Genomic DNA, 18,229 nt, shown 5'->3' on the forward strand with positions numbered 1-18,229 from the left:
ATCATGTGACATAACAACAGTTGTTGTTTTATGTCAAAATGATTGGCCAGCAAAATGATTGGCTTTTTGCTGTATAAATATGCAGCTGCAAAAGCGTTCAAAATGGATGTCGAAAGTGCTTCAATTTGACTTTGGAAAAGGCGCGTGAACTCCGCGTGTGCGCATGTGTGTCTTTTACAAAGAAAGTAAAAAGAAAAAAAAAAGAAAAGAAAAAGTCATGTGTCAGTCAAAAGTAAGGGTTGGGAGGTTGGAATAATTGACGTGTGCTTGCCGCTGAGCCTTTTCCTGCACCTGCTGAGTCCAGGATTCAGTCGTCCTTGCTTTTGTCCTCCTCCAAAAGTGTCCAACACACACACACACACACACACACACACCATATATGTGCATTCTATTATCTTGTATTGGAAGGACACGAGCCGACTGAATCCAGCGCACTTTCCACTTTTCTTGCTTTTTTTTGTGTGTGTGTGATTTGAGTGATTTTGTGGTTTCTGCTGCAATTTTGAAAACGGCCGTCTTTGTTTTCCCACTTTTTTTGCACATCAGCTGTGCTCAGGCCAGATAGCCTGAGCAGACACACTTGATGTGAGTGGTGGCGAAGTGAGTCATTGCACCGTGCCTGTGCGTGCGTGTCGTACCATGTGTGTGTTTGTTGTGGAGGGGGGGCCATCCGTGTTTCACACCGATCTTTTTTGGGGTCTTTTTGAAGGGGAAGGGGGGGGTTATGTCCACCACGCTTGTGCTTTTCCTTTTCTTTTTTCAGTCCGTCTGGCTGCTTTGTGTGCTGCACCGTTGTTGTTCACATACGGCCGCTCATGCTTTACTGTATGATCCGTTTTGTTTGTTCATTTCCATCTTCATTGCCATCTTTCCTCATGGCGCAGATATTGTTCGGGATCAACTCTTAGGCCGTGTCCACAAATACATGGGTATTTTTTTTATGGAATTCAATTTTTGGGGGGGGATAATTTTTTTTTAGGATTTTTATTTGTATTATATTACATAATTTGTATGGATTAAGTTGTATGATGTTCACATTTGTCATTATTAACTTTACTGTTACTTACACTTTTTGTGTATTTTTGTATGTATATTTTAATTGTACATATACAGTATAAACATGCTTTATATTATTATAGTTGCCGATTATGTAGATTTTTGTACCAAGTAATAACTTGCTACTTAACTTGTACAGGATATATTTTGAATTATGCTATTTTTTTATAGTATTTTATATTTTCAGTATATTACTATTAACATCTGCATGTTATTCATTTCGACTGTGATATATTATTATATTATTTTATTTACATTTGATTTATTTTATTATTTTATTTAAGGATGTTCGATACCGAGTATTCAACTCTTCAGTAATTGCTAACGATACCAAGTACTGATACCACGTGTACATTTGTTTTACAAAATCACTTCCCCACTCAAAATTTGAATAAAATAAAATAAAAACACTGACAGATCATTTTAAAGAAAACCCTATTCATCCCATTATAGTATTTTCCTTGAAATTGTATTAAATTAATGGCAATTTTCTATTCTTCTCATTTCTAGTAAAATAACCACAGAGGTTCACAAGGACCGATACTTAGAAATAATGTTACCGACCCGATCCCAGTACTCTCCCATTCCTTTTTTTAATATATTTTAGCAAATTTTTACTATTCTGCTTACATTTTTGTTCATCCTTATAATAAAATGTATTAAAAACGGTACGATACTACGCAAAAGCCGTCGGGCCAACCCTACATTTGCTGTTTTCACAGCACTCATATTGTCATATTTTATTTTTCATTTATGCCTTTAATTTTATGTATTAGATTTTTGTGTATTATTACTTGATTAATTTGTTTCACTTTGTATTTGTATATGTATTTATTTATGCTTTAAAAATTATTAATTCAAATTTTTTTTCATAAACTTTTACGTTTGTAGTTAGCGCTTCCCACAGAGGGTCTTTGTGAAATGTTTGATCGTCCAATCGTATTATTACATAATATACAACAACGAGATGGATTACTAGTTTTGACATCAGAAGTCAAGGACAATAGTTTGTTCAATTATTGTTTAATTTAATTTTACTTTTTTAAGTCACAAAGAAATGAAATGCACAATCTCAACATTTTAAGACATTTTGAAATTTTGAGTTTCACACCCTGTGGCATCGGTCAAGGAAGACTTCCATGTGATGATCACTCAAGTGGGATTTGAATTTTTTAAGTCTTTGGTTCTTTTCTGGATTTCTTTGTGATTTTCTGTGGCGCGTTGTTTATAGATGAACGAGCCTTCTCCTTTTTTTTTTTTATGTATGTATACAGCATACTTTATTTTAAAAGTACTTTTCAAAAATACCCCTATTTTTGTGGACGTAGCATTCGATTGGCTCGAGCCATAGACGGTGTAGAATGACGAGAAGAAGCATCCTGAGCAGTATCAAGTCCATGAGGATGTCGTATTTATCAACTAGGGTTGGGTCATAAGGCAGAAAATGTCATCTGACGTGTTGCGTCTGTCATTTGTTGCAGGACAGCAGTCTCTGAGCAACAGCAGGGACATCAGCGCCATGGACACCCTCCCCCTCAACGGCAACTTCAACAACAGCTACTCCCTGCGAGACGACGACTATGAAGCCGTCGGCGTGCGCGCCCCCCCGCCCGACATGGCGGGCCTCAACCTGGACGACGTCGCCTTTGAGAAGATGATCATATCCGAGATCGTGCACAACAACCTGCGGCCCCGCGCCGCCCCGAGAGGCCGCGGCGACGCCCGGCGGGGGAGGGACCCGCCGGTGGCCCCGAGGACGACGACGGCAGCGGCCGACCGGGGCGGCGGCGGAAGCGGCAGCGAGGACGACGCCATCGAGGCGGATCACGTCGAGGCGTCGTCCCCGCAGAGAGGAAACGGGCGAGAAGGACACGCGCCCCTGGAGTTGCTCCTGCACCCCCACCACAAGGAGGCGCTGGAGGCCCCGCTCCTGCCCCAGAGGACTCACTCCCTGCTCTACAACGCTCAAAAGGCTCCCAGGCAGCTGGAGGAGGGGACGGCGACGCCGGGGGAGGACGCCAGCAACAACAACAGAGACTCGCTCTACACCAGCATGCCCAACCTGAGGGACTCGCCCCCCGCTTCACCGTACCCCCCCGAGGAAGAAGAAGAGGACGAGCTCTCCCCTTCAACCCGGAGCGACAGCGAGGACGCGTGCCATAAAAGCATGCCCGAGCTCGGGGATGCGCCCCCGCTGTCCTACTACCACATAAACCGAGTGCCCGGCGACGGCGGCGTCCCCCCCCAAGAGGGGGACGCCCCCGCCGACGGACAGATGCAGATCATCACCAGCCTCTGAGCTCGAACCCGAGCGGGCGGATGTTGTCAGTTGATGTCAAATGAGCCGCTGAGCCCGGCTCTGCACTCCACAAGCGCCCCAGAAAGTTGCGGCGTTGTTGGGTGGGTAAAGGAATGAATCAGTGACTTTTTTTTTTTTGCTTTGCACACGGAACTCGTTGACACTCGTTGAAACATGTTTTTCTGAGGCCTGAATGTGGACTTGGGGACACCCTGCTGTCAGACTGTGTAAGGCCCAGGACACGCATCAGGTTTGGTCAAATCTTAAAAGATTGTTTGTTACAGATCATGCACATAAAGAAAACAATTTAACAGTTTTGTTCATATTGTTCGTGATGTGTGCCGATAATCATCGACACCGAACAGCACACACATAAAGCTTCGGTTCTCATCCTGAATCCAGTCCAGTCCTCCAAGATGGAAATCTCGCACGATCAACTGTGATCGAACAAAAACAATGGAGAAACACAACCGGATATGTTGCATTGATGTTTCCTGAGTTGAGAGTGTTGTCGAATGGTGATGTTGTCAATAAAGATTTGCGTTGGAAACTTCTCGCCGTCTGGCCAACCCGTTTATACAAAATCTGGTTGGTCTTTTTTTTTTTTGTCAACCCACCAAAAAATATTTTCTATGCAGCCAAACTAGTCTAAATACAGTATTCTGGTTAGTCGATTATGAGTTAATCATCAAAATCCAACTGTTTTTATCAATATAAGAAGGCGGCCATTTTGCCACTTGCTGTCGAGTGATAATGACATCACAGTTGCTCAGGTCTCAGGTAACAACCAATCATAGCTCATCTTCAGAAAAAAGGTGAGCTGTGATTGGTCGTCGCCTGAGCAACTGTGATGTCATCTACAGTCGACAATAAGTGGCAATGAAACGGATAAAAATCGGCGGGATTTTGCCCGCTACCTCATATTCCACAAATGTAATATTAATCACAATGTCATGTTTAATCTAGTGAGGTCACATATAACATATTATTGTCAAGGAATGTTCAAGGTTGACTTGCCCTTTAAATTTATAGACGCTTCATTGTTTCTCAGTGACTACATTTACATGAAGTCAATATTCGGGTAAAGGTCAAAATTACGATTTCTGAAACATTCGGGAAAACTCCCGTGTGCATATTGCAATCGAAACCGCAACGCACGGACAACGTCATTATGCAACTAGACGTCATTTTTTATTTTAACTTTAACAGGTCAATAAAATACATTATATTCACGTCACTCACCACAATAATGAAGAAGTCTGTTTCCTCCTCGCTCCAAAAATGGTTCTGTCCTTCGTTGCCATGTTACGCCATTTTTGTTTTATACTTAATAAAGCACACACGCATGTGTGCATACACTCCGTGGCATTTTCACCATAGAAACTGAAAATAATGTGAAAATGCCGCAGAGAAATCAATGTATTCAAGTTAGGGTTGTTTAGCGATTGGCAACGTAAGATGGCCGCCGTGCATACTCACCAAATTCAGGCACTTCGATAAGCTTTTCACTCATTCAACTGCCATAAATTCATTAAAAATGAAAAATAAAAGCTTTTTAAAAATTAGGGGCGACAGGAGAATATTTTTTTTAATTGTAATAAATCGCATGATTTCAATAGTTAATTCACGATTAATCACAAATTTTATATCTGTTCTAAATGTACAATAAAAAAATATTGGTTTTCATACTCTTGTTAACAAAAGTGGAAAAACAAATGTTAAATAGAAAAAGTTTAAATTAATTTTTGACGTTTATAGCCGCCAATGGCAGTGAATGAATAAAATAAAAGAACAGTTAAAAGCCATATCATAATTAATTGCATGACTTCACTAGTTAACTCACAATTAATCACACATTTTATATCTGTTCTAAATGGACAATAAAAAATTCTAGGTTTTCATACTTTTGTTAACAAAAATTATTATTTTTCAAACTAATAGAAATAGTTAAAATTAATTTTTGACGTCTATAGCCGTCAATGGCAGTGAATGAGTTTAAGGACCACATATTAGGTTAGAGAAGGGTAACACAGGGGTCTTGTTTGTTTTTAAACCTAAATAAGAGCATACTCAGATTTATTAAAAAATATATATATTATGATAAAACAGCTGAAATTTGAGTAGGAAGTGGGAGAAAGAAAGAGCCGCCCAGTTCAGTAATCGAACCTCAGCTCATGGTGCAGGTGCTCTCCCACTGGGCTAAAAAACGGCCCCATATTTTGTCTTTTGCACAGTTTTAGATGGCCTTTCAAAACCCAAATAATGTCAATATGTGTATTTTGACATTTGACATTGACTGCATGTATATATAGTCACTCCGGGTACTTCTTGATTGGCTGAATTCCGTTCCACGTCACAGTTCACAATCATGACTCGGAAGTAGTCGGCTTTCACCACACACCAAGGTTTTTCTTCTTGATTATTGTTTAACACTTAAGATTGTTGGGCTCAACCTGTTTTGGACCCTGTTATTGGGACAAATTCACTCTTAACGTAACAAACCACAGGACCACCTTATGGGACGGACAATCTTATAAGACATACAGTAAGCTAGTCTGGTGCTTTGGGAAGGAGCAAATTTAGGACCAAACCAGCCTGATTATCTTTGTGTGTACTAAATCTCAAGGATGAAAATATTTTCAATACCCCAATAAGGAGGTCCTGACACCCTCCTGTGGGGATCTGGTTGGTGTGGCTCTTTCGAGACCAACTCCAGTAGGCTCCACAATCGCAATTGTAAAGTATTGAAACCACTTAAGTCAGACTCAGGCCTTATATTTTCGCTATTGCACAATTAACTGTTGTCAAAGTAACAGCTAAAGAATTTATATTTTGCTGTACCACTAGTGTAAAAAAAAACAACTGAAAAACTGTTTAAAATATATAAATTAAAAAATGTGACCAAAAAAAAAACAAAATGGCAACCATTCAGTAATTAATCCCTTCTTCCATGTTAATAGAACTCTTTATGTGAGGTTAAAAATGCAGGAAATGTGCTTTTGTTTCCTCTCACACTTGTTGTATAATCAAATATGTTTTTTAAAAAAAGAAAAAAAACTGCATTCGGAGAGAGATATGAATCCATACGCTCACGCCTCTGCTTGTGAAGTGCTTTTGCTTTCATGAACAACTCTTGGAAGGAAATGTGTCACCGGGACTTTTTGTTTGCAGACACGTTTCTTTCTTTTCCGCTTTTTAATTTATTAAAAGAACTATTCCGTAAAAAAAATAAAAAATAAACAGTGCAAAGGTTGTTGCGGCACTGATTACGTTCATGTTATTTCTTTTGTAAGAGCCCACTGTCAGCTGATATTTAATTCAACTCCTGTTTGATATCAATTAAATGTGAATTTTTTTTCTTGTTCACAAATGTCCCAGTGATTATTTTGTCAACAAGTTGTGCCTTGTGTTTATCTGTAAATGCCAAAAGAAAGACATTTGAATTTTTATTGTGCATCTTACACAGGTTTGTGGGATCCTACAGAAGTTACTAGGCCTCTGTGCCATACAAGATGGTGGCGGAGTTGCAAAACTTTTCTCAGGAATGTGTCCCACACCAATTGGGTATTGGATTGTGCTGGGAGGGCGATATCAGATGGAGGGGCGTTGATTGGTGAAGAGATTTACAAAACATTACTGATCAGAGGTGTCAAATCCAGAAAGTAAAAACCCTGCCATTTCCCCTAAAAGAGAATTGTTGAACCAACTTAATTGAATTGCTTCAAGAAGCTGAGGACGTTTAACGGTTGTAATGTGTATGCCAAGTCTGGAGTGGCGCTGTAGCGCAGCCACGGGGAGTTAACGGAAAGCGTAGAAGAAGAATCAGCGAAGAAGACGAACCACTGATCTCACTGACCTGAATATATGGCTGGTTAGCTGATAGCCCGTACACACCCACGCAAGCCGTTGAAGCCACAGGGCAGCCATCTTGCTCCTCCCACCTCACAAACAGACTACTGTATAAACTCTACGGTATAGGTACAGATGAGACATATTCAGCTCGTAGGCAGTTAGTATAAGACACTACATACTCGCACCCGTCAACGGGAACGCGCAACCGGGGGGGCACAAAGGCGGAAGCGCAAGAACTGGGAGGCGAACAGGACACGGAAACAAAGCTGGTGTGTAAAAACCAGGAAGTCGGAAGTCCCGCCTCCTCCGTGGCATATATCCCTAGGATCGTATTCCGAGAAACGTTTCTTAGGAGGAGTAATATGGCGGCCTTGCGGCTTCAAAAGTCTTGGCCTATCTGCTATCCAGTAATTAGGCCGTTTGTCAATATCAACAACACAGAGTACGTTCTTGTGACGCAACGAGTCGGGTCTTGGTAAGTCGTACTTCCCAAGCACGCATATCTCGCTGGCCTATTTCCGTAATTCATCACCGTTTTATCATGTGACGAGCTTTCAATGAATTTGTACTACTATGATGATGTTTCAAAATGTGTTTGAACAAAATACATCGCTAAAAAAAACTTTACTTGCGTCCTTGTGATTACGTGAGACGTCATCTGGCGCCCCAAGTCCTGTTCCAATCGGAGTATGCATAAGCCAAAACCACACGCAATTCCCGGATGTCGTTCTTTTTTGCTATCTTAAACCAAGGATCCATCGGTTGTTGCTTGGTGAAGGCTTGGCTGAGAAAATATCCCAAGATGCATTTTGTGCTTCAAGGAACAAATGGCAGTGGAGAGGCATCACATTTGTTCTTCTTCTTTCTTCTTCTTTCATTTCCGGCAGACTAGGCACGGCATGTACGTTGCTGCCCCCACCAGCATCACGTTTGTAAGTGCAGTATTCCTCTCCCTTTTATAATAATAAATATTGAACGTGGAAAGTACCACTTTTTTACATCTAGTCCTTTATTACACAATTTAGTTTAACACGGGCAATTTACAATATTATATATAAATATATTCATATATATTAAACATGATTTACTATATATTCAAAGATATTTTTTTTATGTATGTACCCCAATTTCAGGAGAATCAGATCAAAACCTGCAACTCACATCGGTGTCTTTCCAGAACTTTTTTATTTCCCAATATAATCCTAAATTGGATAAATCCCATGTATAATTTCAAATCATACTTCTTTACCTCATTCACTGCCATTGATGGCTATAGACGTCAAATATTCATTTGAACTATTTCTATTAGTTTAACTTATTTTTTTTCCACTTTTGCTAACAAGAGTATGAAAACCTAGAAAAAAAATATTGTACATTTAGAACAGTTATCAAATTTGGGATTAATCGTTAGTTAACTAGTGAAGCCATGTGATAATTTACAATTAAAAAAATTATGTAGTGGCGTCCGTATGTCCAGGGAACGAAAGAGTAGGGCATTACCCACAATGCACTCTGAATAGTAGTGAACATCGATGTTCACTCAACCGGGGTTAGGGTTATGACAAAACATGGTTATGTCGTGAATGAGGGGTTAGGAGACAAGGGTGGACTTTCGGACACAGCCAATCTTTTTCGCTGATTCTTCTTCTACGCTTTCCGTTAACTCACTCCAGCATTTACAATACAGCCGTTAAACGTCCTCAGCGTCTTCTTTTGGACACTCGCATATTTTGAAACGTTTTTGTCTGTACAAGATTTTTTTGAGGAACGAAGCCGGCTTTACCGTGTAAACAGGGCCTTAAAACCCCGCCACTGTTCTTTAGTCACAGGTGTTTCTACTCAACTGGCAGTTAAACCAGCTCATCCTCACCTATTGACCAGAAACACAAACTGTTTCAGGGTTTTTACTTCCTGGAACTGGATTCCCCAACTCTTCTGGTTAAAGATACATTTAACTAGCTAGTTTTGCCGATAATGCTAGTTTTGCCGATTTTTGTCAAATCCATCCTAATTTTGCTCTTAGATTGATATTTACGGAAGCAATCTGTGTCACTGATGCCTTGGAGAAACTGTCCTGGGATTCGGACTGTCTTGGAATGTAAGTATTCTGGTTTAAATCAGACTTTGACTTTGCTGATGATGGACGTCCTGGTTTCACCGGAGAACTGATCTCTGCTATCAGACGGTTTTGGTTAAATATATGAACAGATCTCAACTTTTCAGCCGATGCTGTGATATTTGTGAGAATCATTGGATGTTCGTGGTTTGCGCAACATGTCAAAATATGAATTATGACTTTCCTAAGTTTAAACCATTTACCGTTTTGCTCTTTAGCTTTAGCTGGGCACTTAACTGTACCTTACGTTAGCTAGCCATTATTAGCTGGCCAGCTGTTAACTTCCGTCACTACTTGATATATACTGAAGAGGGTCTTCTGCCCAGATTTAGTCATAACTGTTTTAATTTATGTATTTCCTCAGTAGAACTTTTATCTGTGGATGTGTCTTTGTGAGTGTTGTCGCAATTTCTTTATCTCGGATGCCTCCTCTATTTCCACAACAATAGACCATTTGTCTGTGGTCGAAGTCAATGTGTATTGAATGATGTCTGTAAAAGTTTTATCTCATGTCTGGTGAACTCCGGGTGGGCTGAGGGCTTGGGGGTTTTGTGGTACCGCCCTTCAAGATAGTATAAGAATGTTGTGAGTCCGCTGTAACTTCGCACTAGTGAGAGGCTGCCATTTTCTGGGAACTCACTTGTGCTCGGAATATTCTGTAGAAATAAAAGCTTCGAAGTGACTGTTTATCCATCTCCAGCCTGCATTCGGATAACCAACATTCTCACTACCCGAAAGAAAACGAACACGCGGAAGAAAAACATTATTTTCTTCAACAATACCTTTGTCTGAGTCTTCTTCAGAGATTTTCGCCTCAACTTTTACCGGTGTCACCTCACGTGGATCCCCGTCTGCGTGTTGAATTTGTACTGGAAGCTGACTTCGTCGATGTCGCTAAAGCACACTGCGCAGGGTTGCCACTGCAGGATCACCCTGGCATTCAGATGCATGATTGACACAATAAAGCGCATCCCGACCAAACCGAAATTTGTCTCATCTTTTGTGGCCAGATGTGCACAGCAGAGCCAATTTGTGAATCCCCTCCAAAGGCGTCTTCTAGCAGTTTGATTAATGAAGCATCCAGCAGACACGGAACTGCATTACAGTATCATTTATTTGTTTCTGTCCAACAACATAAATCCCACAGTCATTTGTTTTACCTATCAAACCCCGGAGGGAAATATGTGTCTCTTTATGGGCTAAGTGCTCAGCTGTGTTCATTGGCATTCGTTAACTAGGTCTCTTTATTCGGCTTTATACAGCTAGTTACACGGCATATTGTTAGCCTTTTTTTTCTTTCTTGAGAAAACACAAGAGACACGCCAAGAATGGTCCGAAATAGTAATGATACTGTGGGAGCCCTAAACAATGAACTGAAACTTGGAAGTAATTTCCCACAGGATGAACGAGGAAAAATGTAGCAGACAACTGATTAGCAGCCAAGAAAATTGCTTTAAGACAGTGGAGTGCTAGCAAGAACATGGATCAAAAATGACCCCAAATGCATCGTAGACTACATTTGAAAATCATTAGAATGCAGAATTTTTGTTTGTTTAATTTTAATTTTATTTTTAATTCTTATATTGTGGTTCGCAGGCTAGTCACTAGTTGCCCATCCCTGATCTCCAAATACACTTAACTCTTTCACTGCCAGACGTTTTCAGAAACGGGTTGTCCCCACTGCCAGCCGATTTAAGCATTTTGAGTGATCTTTCAAGGTCCACAGAAAATGTTGTGTTTGGACTATGGAAACACACATACTACCAAATGAAAGATTGGACTCTCAGCTTTCATCAGAAAAAAAAAGTTTGTTTCTACCTTATTCCGTTCTTCAGTAATCAACAATAGAAAATGGTTACTTTCACCGAAATGCTCTCTTTTGAAACAAAAAACGGAGAAAAAGAGCTTTTTGTGAAACGATGTTATTTCATGCACTCTAGTGAATTGTACACTTCTTTTTGTCCATGAATGATGCCACAAACACCTAAATAGTGCTTTACTTCTGTAAAACGCTTTCACCAACAATGAAAAAGTGTTTTTTGATTGCAAAATACGTTTATTTCCATTCAACAGTGTAACAATTTGACAAAACAATTTCGCAAACTATTTCCAAATGTGTGCAACTGTGGTACTACTTACAATTATGTGGATGTTTCAAATACAGTTTTTCCTTTTGTAACGCTCCCCTGCGTGCAAGGAGACGCCGCTGGACTCGCACAACAGTTTACTTTCACTTTCACATTGGTCCGTTTTGCGTGCAAACGTTACACTTTCTTGACGGCCTTTTTTTCCGGGGAATAAAAAGCAAGTAGCAGACTGTACACACTCCTCCGATGAATATGCATTGGACTCGGGGCACTCTCCGTCGTCCGATCGAACGTCCGCCTGTGCGTGCTCGGTTGCGCTCCGCGTTACGACACCGTAATAGCCGCCGCGTCAGCGGTTCCAATTTCGCCGTCAAGCTCGGATTCACCTTCATCATCATCGAGTATGATCACCGTCGTCATCAATGCACTATTTTAGCGTTGGTCGATGCCTTTCGTCTTGTAAGTGTAGAGCTGCTTGCAAACGCTCGCCATTGCCTGTTCCCTCCTCCATCTAGCTCCATCTAACGTCTTCTACTGCCGCGTCAATGCTTTCCAACCACGGAGTCACCCTCATCTTCATCATCTATGATGATCATCGTCAACAATGTGCTTTTTCAGCGATGCTTTTGGTCTTTGAAAAAAACGTCTCGGGTGTGAGCTCCTCGCGACCGGCCGCCATTTTTCCTTTGTCTTCCATTCTCATCTCCTGCTTGACGCTCTAGCTCCGCCTCTACTGACGCCCACCCGATCTTGTCAAAAGAGAGTCATCGCTGCCCTCTAGGGGCCAAAAATAGTCCTTAGGCACAACAGACAGACTTGAAACTTTGACCAGACATGCGGGAGGGTTTCCTCTACCCGTTTCAAAAAAAAAAAAAAAAATCATTGGATGACGTCTTTTGACGTCATTGGCAGTGAAGCGTAGGTTTTTACTTGACGTCTTTAAACGTCAGTGGCAGTGAAAGAGTTAATAGGCAGTAAAGCAAGCCTAGTGAAGGTAAATAACAGATGGCTACCAGCTTCTATATTTAGTGAGCATTGCTGATTATAAAATCACTCTTTACATTCTAGCATATTCAGCTGAGTATAAGAAAAACTTTAGGGGGGTGGGGTGGGGGAAATCACTTACAGTCAGAAAGACATGGTAGCCTTAATTATTTGCCTTAAGAGATAATTCAATAAAAATATTCAGTTAAATTAAATAAATGGATCATGGCACAGTGGTTTAAAATTACTATAATACTGTATCTATAGTTTAGCCAGGTTTGCACTGGTTTATGGTTAAGTAAGTAAGTGATGGTAATATGAACTAGCTAGGCTAGGTACCGATAAGTAGGCGGCGGCGGCGCTTGCAAGTTACACTTTACAGATTCGTAGCACAAGAAACTGTTTATGTTTTTACTGTAAAAAGATGCATATTCTGTAGCTAGCTTTTGTTTTGTTTAGTTTAGTTAGCGAGCTAAGACATCTAGTTTGCTCGTTGAATTACTTACAGATTTAGTAAGCTAACAATGGTACTTCTTGGGTACCCAACTTCTTGGGTAATTGTGTTTTATTGTTGTTTTCTTTTACTGGAACTAAAGTAACTTATTTGGCTAACACCAGCGGCGGTAAGTGTATTATATTATTGATTCTTTGTACAAGGGCTAGTACTTTTTTTTTATTGCTTGATTTAACAAATTGAAATCAAAAGCCAAAACATGGTAAACAATAAGGAAAAAATCATCATCACAGTAAACTTACAAGTCATTCACAACAATCTCACAATAATAGTAAAGGAAAAGGGGGGAAATAATAATAGTAAAAACAAAATGCCAGGTGTTTTAAACTAAGAAATGTTAAAAACAGCAGAATGAAAACACAATATTAAGGTCTTGACAGCCTTCTTATATTTGGAAGTAGAGATGGACTGTAAATATTAGGGGTGTGCGAAAAAATAGATTTTCAGAAGAATCACGATTCTCATTTAGTACGATTCAGGATCGATTTTAAATGCCCCAAAATCGATTTTATTTAAATTATTTCATACTGTCTTCGCTCTGTTTGTGTGTGCCTTTATTGGGAGCGCTGTTCATGTTGTCCCCGGTTTGGCCACTGAGGGGCAGTGTAGTTCCAGGCGGTCTGATACACTGTTAAGTTGTAGCCACATTAGAGAGTAGAAGGAAAAAGTCACAATCAAGTTAGGCCAATAAAAGTTTGGGTTTTTTTCAGCGTGGAGCCATTCTTTTGAGTGATAAAAGTGCCGCGAGTAGCGCACTAATTAGCATTAGCGAGTCAGACTGGAGTAGATCTGATCAAAAATCTGAATCGAATCGAATCATGAGATTACCCCTAGTAAATATAAGTCTATCTCTTTCAAAAACAGAATTAAAATAGGTTTAGACTTTACAAATTTACACTTATGAATGTAAAACTTAGCAATATATATTAAAAGACTAATTAAATGATATTTTTTTCAAATAAATTGTCATTGTTCAAAAAAAAAAAAAAAAAAAACATTTGGTAAGGAAAGCTCAAAATTACAAAAGATATTGTCCAAAATAAATTTGCAAACGTCTTGCCATAGCTAGCGAGCATAAGAACATTTCCAAAACATGCACAAGAGTCTCTGATTGGGAGCCACACAAGTAGCAGTTCAGATCTATATCATAACCAAATTTGACAAAGATGGATTTCACAGGATAACAAAGATGAATAATTTTGAAAGACACTTTCTTCACCTTGTTCACTAAGAAGAATTTCTGAGGCATGGTCCACATTTCTTTCCAACATAAATTCTTTACACAACAGTTCCAGTATGATATTGCAGGTGTCACAGACACAATATCAGATTGGAAAAGAGCACGGATTTTGCGATTGTTTTTACAACGGGATAGAATGAAGCATAGTCTACCAATTGGTGATTCAGTGATCTGCAATAGGAATGTACAAGGGCTAATACTGTGCCTGGCTAAACTAGCTAGCTTGCTTCTTAAGTGCTGTTACAGTATTTCGTAGTAGTTTTCCCTGCCTTACACAGAGGCACATACTTTGGCCCTTAAACAAACACACAACATTAACAAGCTAATAAAAACGTTTTAAAATGAATGTGACTTTGCAGTTTGTCAGTACGCTATGAGCGAGCAGCGGACGGTTAGCGCGATAGCCTATCTTTCAGCTGCTGCGGCTCAAAACGACCACACGCGAGCTCAGCGGGAGCTCTTGCAATGTGCGCATGTTTGCGGGCGGCTCATTTTATGAGTTTGATGTCAAGAGACCCGCGTGGAGGCCAAAGATGCAGACACGCGAGTCGTCCGTGGCTCCCTGCGCTTCATTCCTTTATAAATCACGTTAGAAGCACCAAGAAAGAGACCTTGTTCTGAAGTATAAAGATCCCTAAAAAAAAAAGGGTATTGTGTTGTGTGATGTCATTTTCATAAAGGCTGAGGACAGCGTTTGTTTGATGCATATATATTGGTTCATTATCACTCAAGTCACCTGTGCTCCGTATTATCTCCTAAAGCACATTGAATTGTGAAAAAGGAACAATATAATATACATAGACAGATGATTACGTCCTTTCCTCAATGTGATGAAGGGCTGGTTGATTTGCAAGTTTGTTTTTTATTTCATGTTATTCACATTGGAGATATAAAGGGGAAAGAAAAAAAAACTCTCCCAAATGACGCTATTAACTTTTTCATTAATGTTTTAAGTGGCATTTGTGAAAATGTGTGTTCATAATACTGTACATAGGTGTTTATTGTTGTATGTTAGCATCTGCTATTCACGTTAGCATCTGCAATGTAACTGATATAAATTTTTTACTGTATGGCCCTTATTGAGGACACGGAAAATCAAACAAGAAAATGGTTGAAAATATTGTTACCTAAGAAAGTATCATCAAATTTATTTATTTATTTATTTTGCAAAACTTGGCGCAACAAAATCAATACAAAATCTGATTTAAAATAAATTACGCTAAGGAATCGATTTATAAAATTGTGAACCCCAAAACCCTCCTCCCTAAAAGAAGTTTGAAAAAAAATATATATATATTTTTCAGTTTACACGATTTTTTTGTGCTCATCCGCGTCGACGCATTATTCCATGCCACGCCCAGATTGCATTCGAAAAAGTACACACACAAAAACGACACTGTTTTTCCAAAAGATGAAAGCACGTCTTCTCCCTCCTCTTTGGCGGCAAATTAAAGAGCTGATGGACGCCAGAGAGGACATTAGCAGCTTTTCACTTGGACGCCTTTGATGTTGCAGCCGCCGGAGAGTTTAGACATCATTTCACGTCCACGCTGGTAAAATAAATATTCAAAAAAAACACACATCAAACAACACACTGAATTCAAAATCACATCACACATAGACAAGGCCCAAAAACAGCTGATTATACCATACATTGCGTAGAATTGCAATTCTGCCTGCGAATGATTACATACCAATAAATGTGTTTACATTTGAGGCCTCCGGACTAACTGTAATTTATTAATACGATAGTTTACCATGACTTATTTATAAACTTGTCCGACTTTTTGGGGTCTGAATTTCAGTTTGTTAGTTTTTTGTCAGTATTTTTAGTGACAAATTGCAAATTTTTGGGGGTGACTTTCATGTTCCAAGTTTTGGTATTTCTCCTAGTGAAAGAATGTTACATGTCAGATTCATATTATTGAAAGAGTATACATATCATAACAAAACGGAAAAAAAAGCTAAAGTCTTCAAATGACTGCAATTTTTTTCATCGTATTCATCTTGAAGTGGTTATCTTATTTTTGCATCGTATGACAGCAAAGAATGTTGAAGGTTTTCTTTTGCCATTATTTCCTATGGGAGGTGTATCGTCCTGAGAAGGAATTATGTTTAATTTAAGAGATTCTGCAGTACTCCTTTTTGTTTACTTTTTGACCTTCTCCACCAAGGTCTTGCTGGGAAAAATAATATTAACATTATTATTAAAGTAAAAAGGTGGCGTTCTTGCAGACATTATATTGGCGGATAGGAATCTTTCCTTTCGCCTGAGCAGGAACTACGCATAATTACATTAGGACAAGCACAATGCAGAAGGGCTATTCTATTTCCTCCGGGCCTGTGTAAATGTACAGCTTACATTCCTCCACGTTTCACTCTGCACAAACAAGATAAAGACGCTCTGACGCTCGCTCGCCGCCATCCCACAGCGCAACGCTGAAGTCGGCGGCTCACTTGGCTGCTCTGTTTCGAATTTGCAGCTCAAGTCAAAACAGCCCGCGAGCACTAATCTTTCATACCTGGGGCGTATCCCTCTCGGTTGGGTTTATGGAATATCGACTCTGCAAGTGGATGTAGTTTACAGTAAATATACATTTGAAAGTATGGTGAAAATTTGTATTAAATGACCTCTATAGGATGTAAGGAATTGTCATTTATAATGTTGCATTTGCTAAGTAAAGCAATGGTATGGGATCATTTATCCTTACATAATACTTGGACCAGCCAGCCAGGGCACAGCTGTATCCAGAATGCTATTTAAAACCCTGGAGAGCCCACGGGTCAAATTTGGCCCGTATAAATTCTGCTACTCAAATTACAAAGACCTTTTTTTTTTCAAATTTAACTTCAAAAGTCCAAAGTGCCACTTCTGACCCCTGCATGGGGCCATCTAGTGGATGAATATTGCACTTACATGAGCCAGAGTGGTGGTGACAAGATGGCTGGCAACATGCTGTTTTGTTGAGCTGGAAATCAATCCAAACAAAACCATCTTCTCAGCAAACAATCAGATGGTAAAATTGTGTTTTTGTTTGTTCATCTATTTCATATCATGTTGCAGAATGCCTAGGAGTATGTTATATATATATATTTTGATAAATTAGCAACTCTGAGCTAGTTAAAAAAAAAAAGGGTTAAAATTGAAAAAACATATATTTTGGTGTTCAGTGAACTTATAGCAGTCATTTAATGTATAATTCATAATTTTCCAAAGAAGAAAAGGGTTCTTGGGTTCTCCAGGGTTAAAGCACAATTACTGTACAGGTATGTAAGAAACTAAGAATATCATGTTAAGAAATCTAATGTTGATGTACACTAGCTTTTAACTAGAAAAATATCTGTGATGGGAACTTAGTCTGTAGGTGGACGAGCCAAGACACTTCTCAGGTTGTGTTGGCAAATGCGCCAGGTCTAATGCAGCGATCCTCAGTTTTGCTGTACATATAAAACAAGACATAATGTCATAAAATAAGATGAGTTGTGTTAGCTTAAAGCATTGTTAGCATTTCTAGATTGACAACTTTCTTAAAGTCAGACCTTTAAGATTCCATTTCTTTGAGCTCAAATTGATAAACATTTTTTTCCCCAGTTTCCTAAAGGTTTTTGTTTTGTTTGTTTTTTAAAATTTACATTTTATTACTATAATTATTTTTATGCAATGGAAAAATCATGTTTTTTATGTGCTTTAACTCCGTTTAGATAATATTTTTTTGCTAGCACTTGCGTCATTGTCAATTCTAATGTTAGCGTTTACTTTCTTAGCATCTTTAGTTTCTGATTATTTATTTCTTTTAAATTCTGATTTCAATCTTGAGACAAAAAGAACTCCAGATCATCTACTTTAATAGCTTACAATATGGATGGACCAGAAACCACCTTGTTTCACCAGCACTAACTAATGTCACTGTCCTGATTTTTATTGTACAAACAATACAATGTCAAGTCAACTTCATTTATATAGCACCTTACCATATACAGAAAAAACTCAAAGTTCTTTATAACATTAAAAAAATAATAATAATGAAAAATAAATGTTTATAAAGTCATTTAACAATTGAAGTTCTGTTAGCATGTAGCC

The 18,229-nt window shown here is 39.1% G+C and overlaps 1 protein-coding gene across 11 annotated transcripts in view; it reads left to right on the forward strand.

Annotated features, from left to right (window-relative positions):
* adgrl2b.1 (adhesion G protein-coupled receptor L2b, tandem duplicate 1) overlaps nt 1-3,909 on the forward strand; it is a 162,881-nt gene extending 158,972 nt beyond the window's left edge. For 7 of the 11 annotated variants that reach the window (XM_077556547.1, XM_077556551.1, XM_077556549.1 and 4 more), the window contains one exon: nt 2,538-3,909. In XM_077556547.1, the coding sequence (XP_077412673.1) occupies nt 2,538-3,355 (818 nt within the window). In that variant the 3' untranslated portion in view covers nt 3,356-3,909. Of the gene's footprint in view, nt 1-546; nt 601-2,537 lie in introns of all 11 variants that reach the window. The other 4 variants (XM_077556553.1, XM_077556556.1, XM_077556554.1 and 1 more) reach the window with 3 other exon arrangements.
* Nucleotides 3,910-18,229: the final 14,320 nt, after the last annotated feature.

Source organism: Vanacampus margaritifer, chromosome 2 (assembly GCF_051991255.1).
Source record: "Vanacampus margaritifer isolate UIUO_Vmar chromosome 2, RoL_Vmar_1.0, whole genome shotgun sequence".
Lineage (NCBI taxonomy): Eukaryota > Metazoa > Chordata > Actinopteri > Syngnathiformes > Syngnathidae > Vanacampus > Vanacampus margaritifer.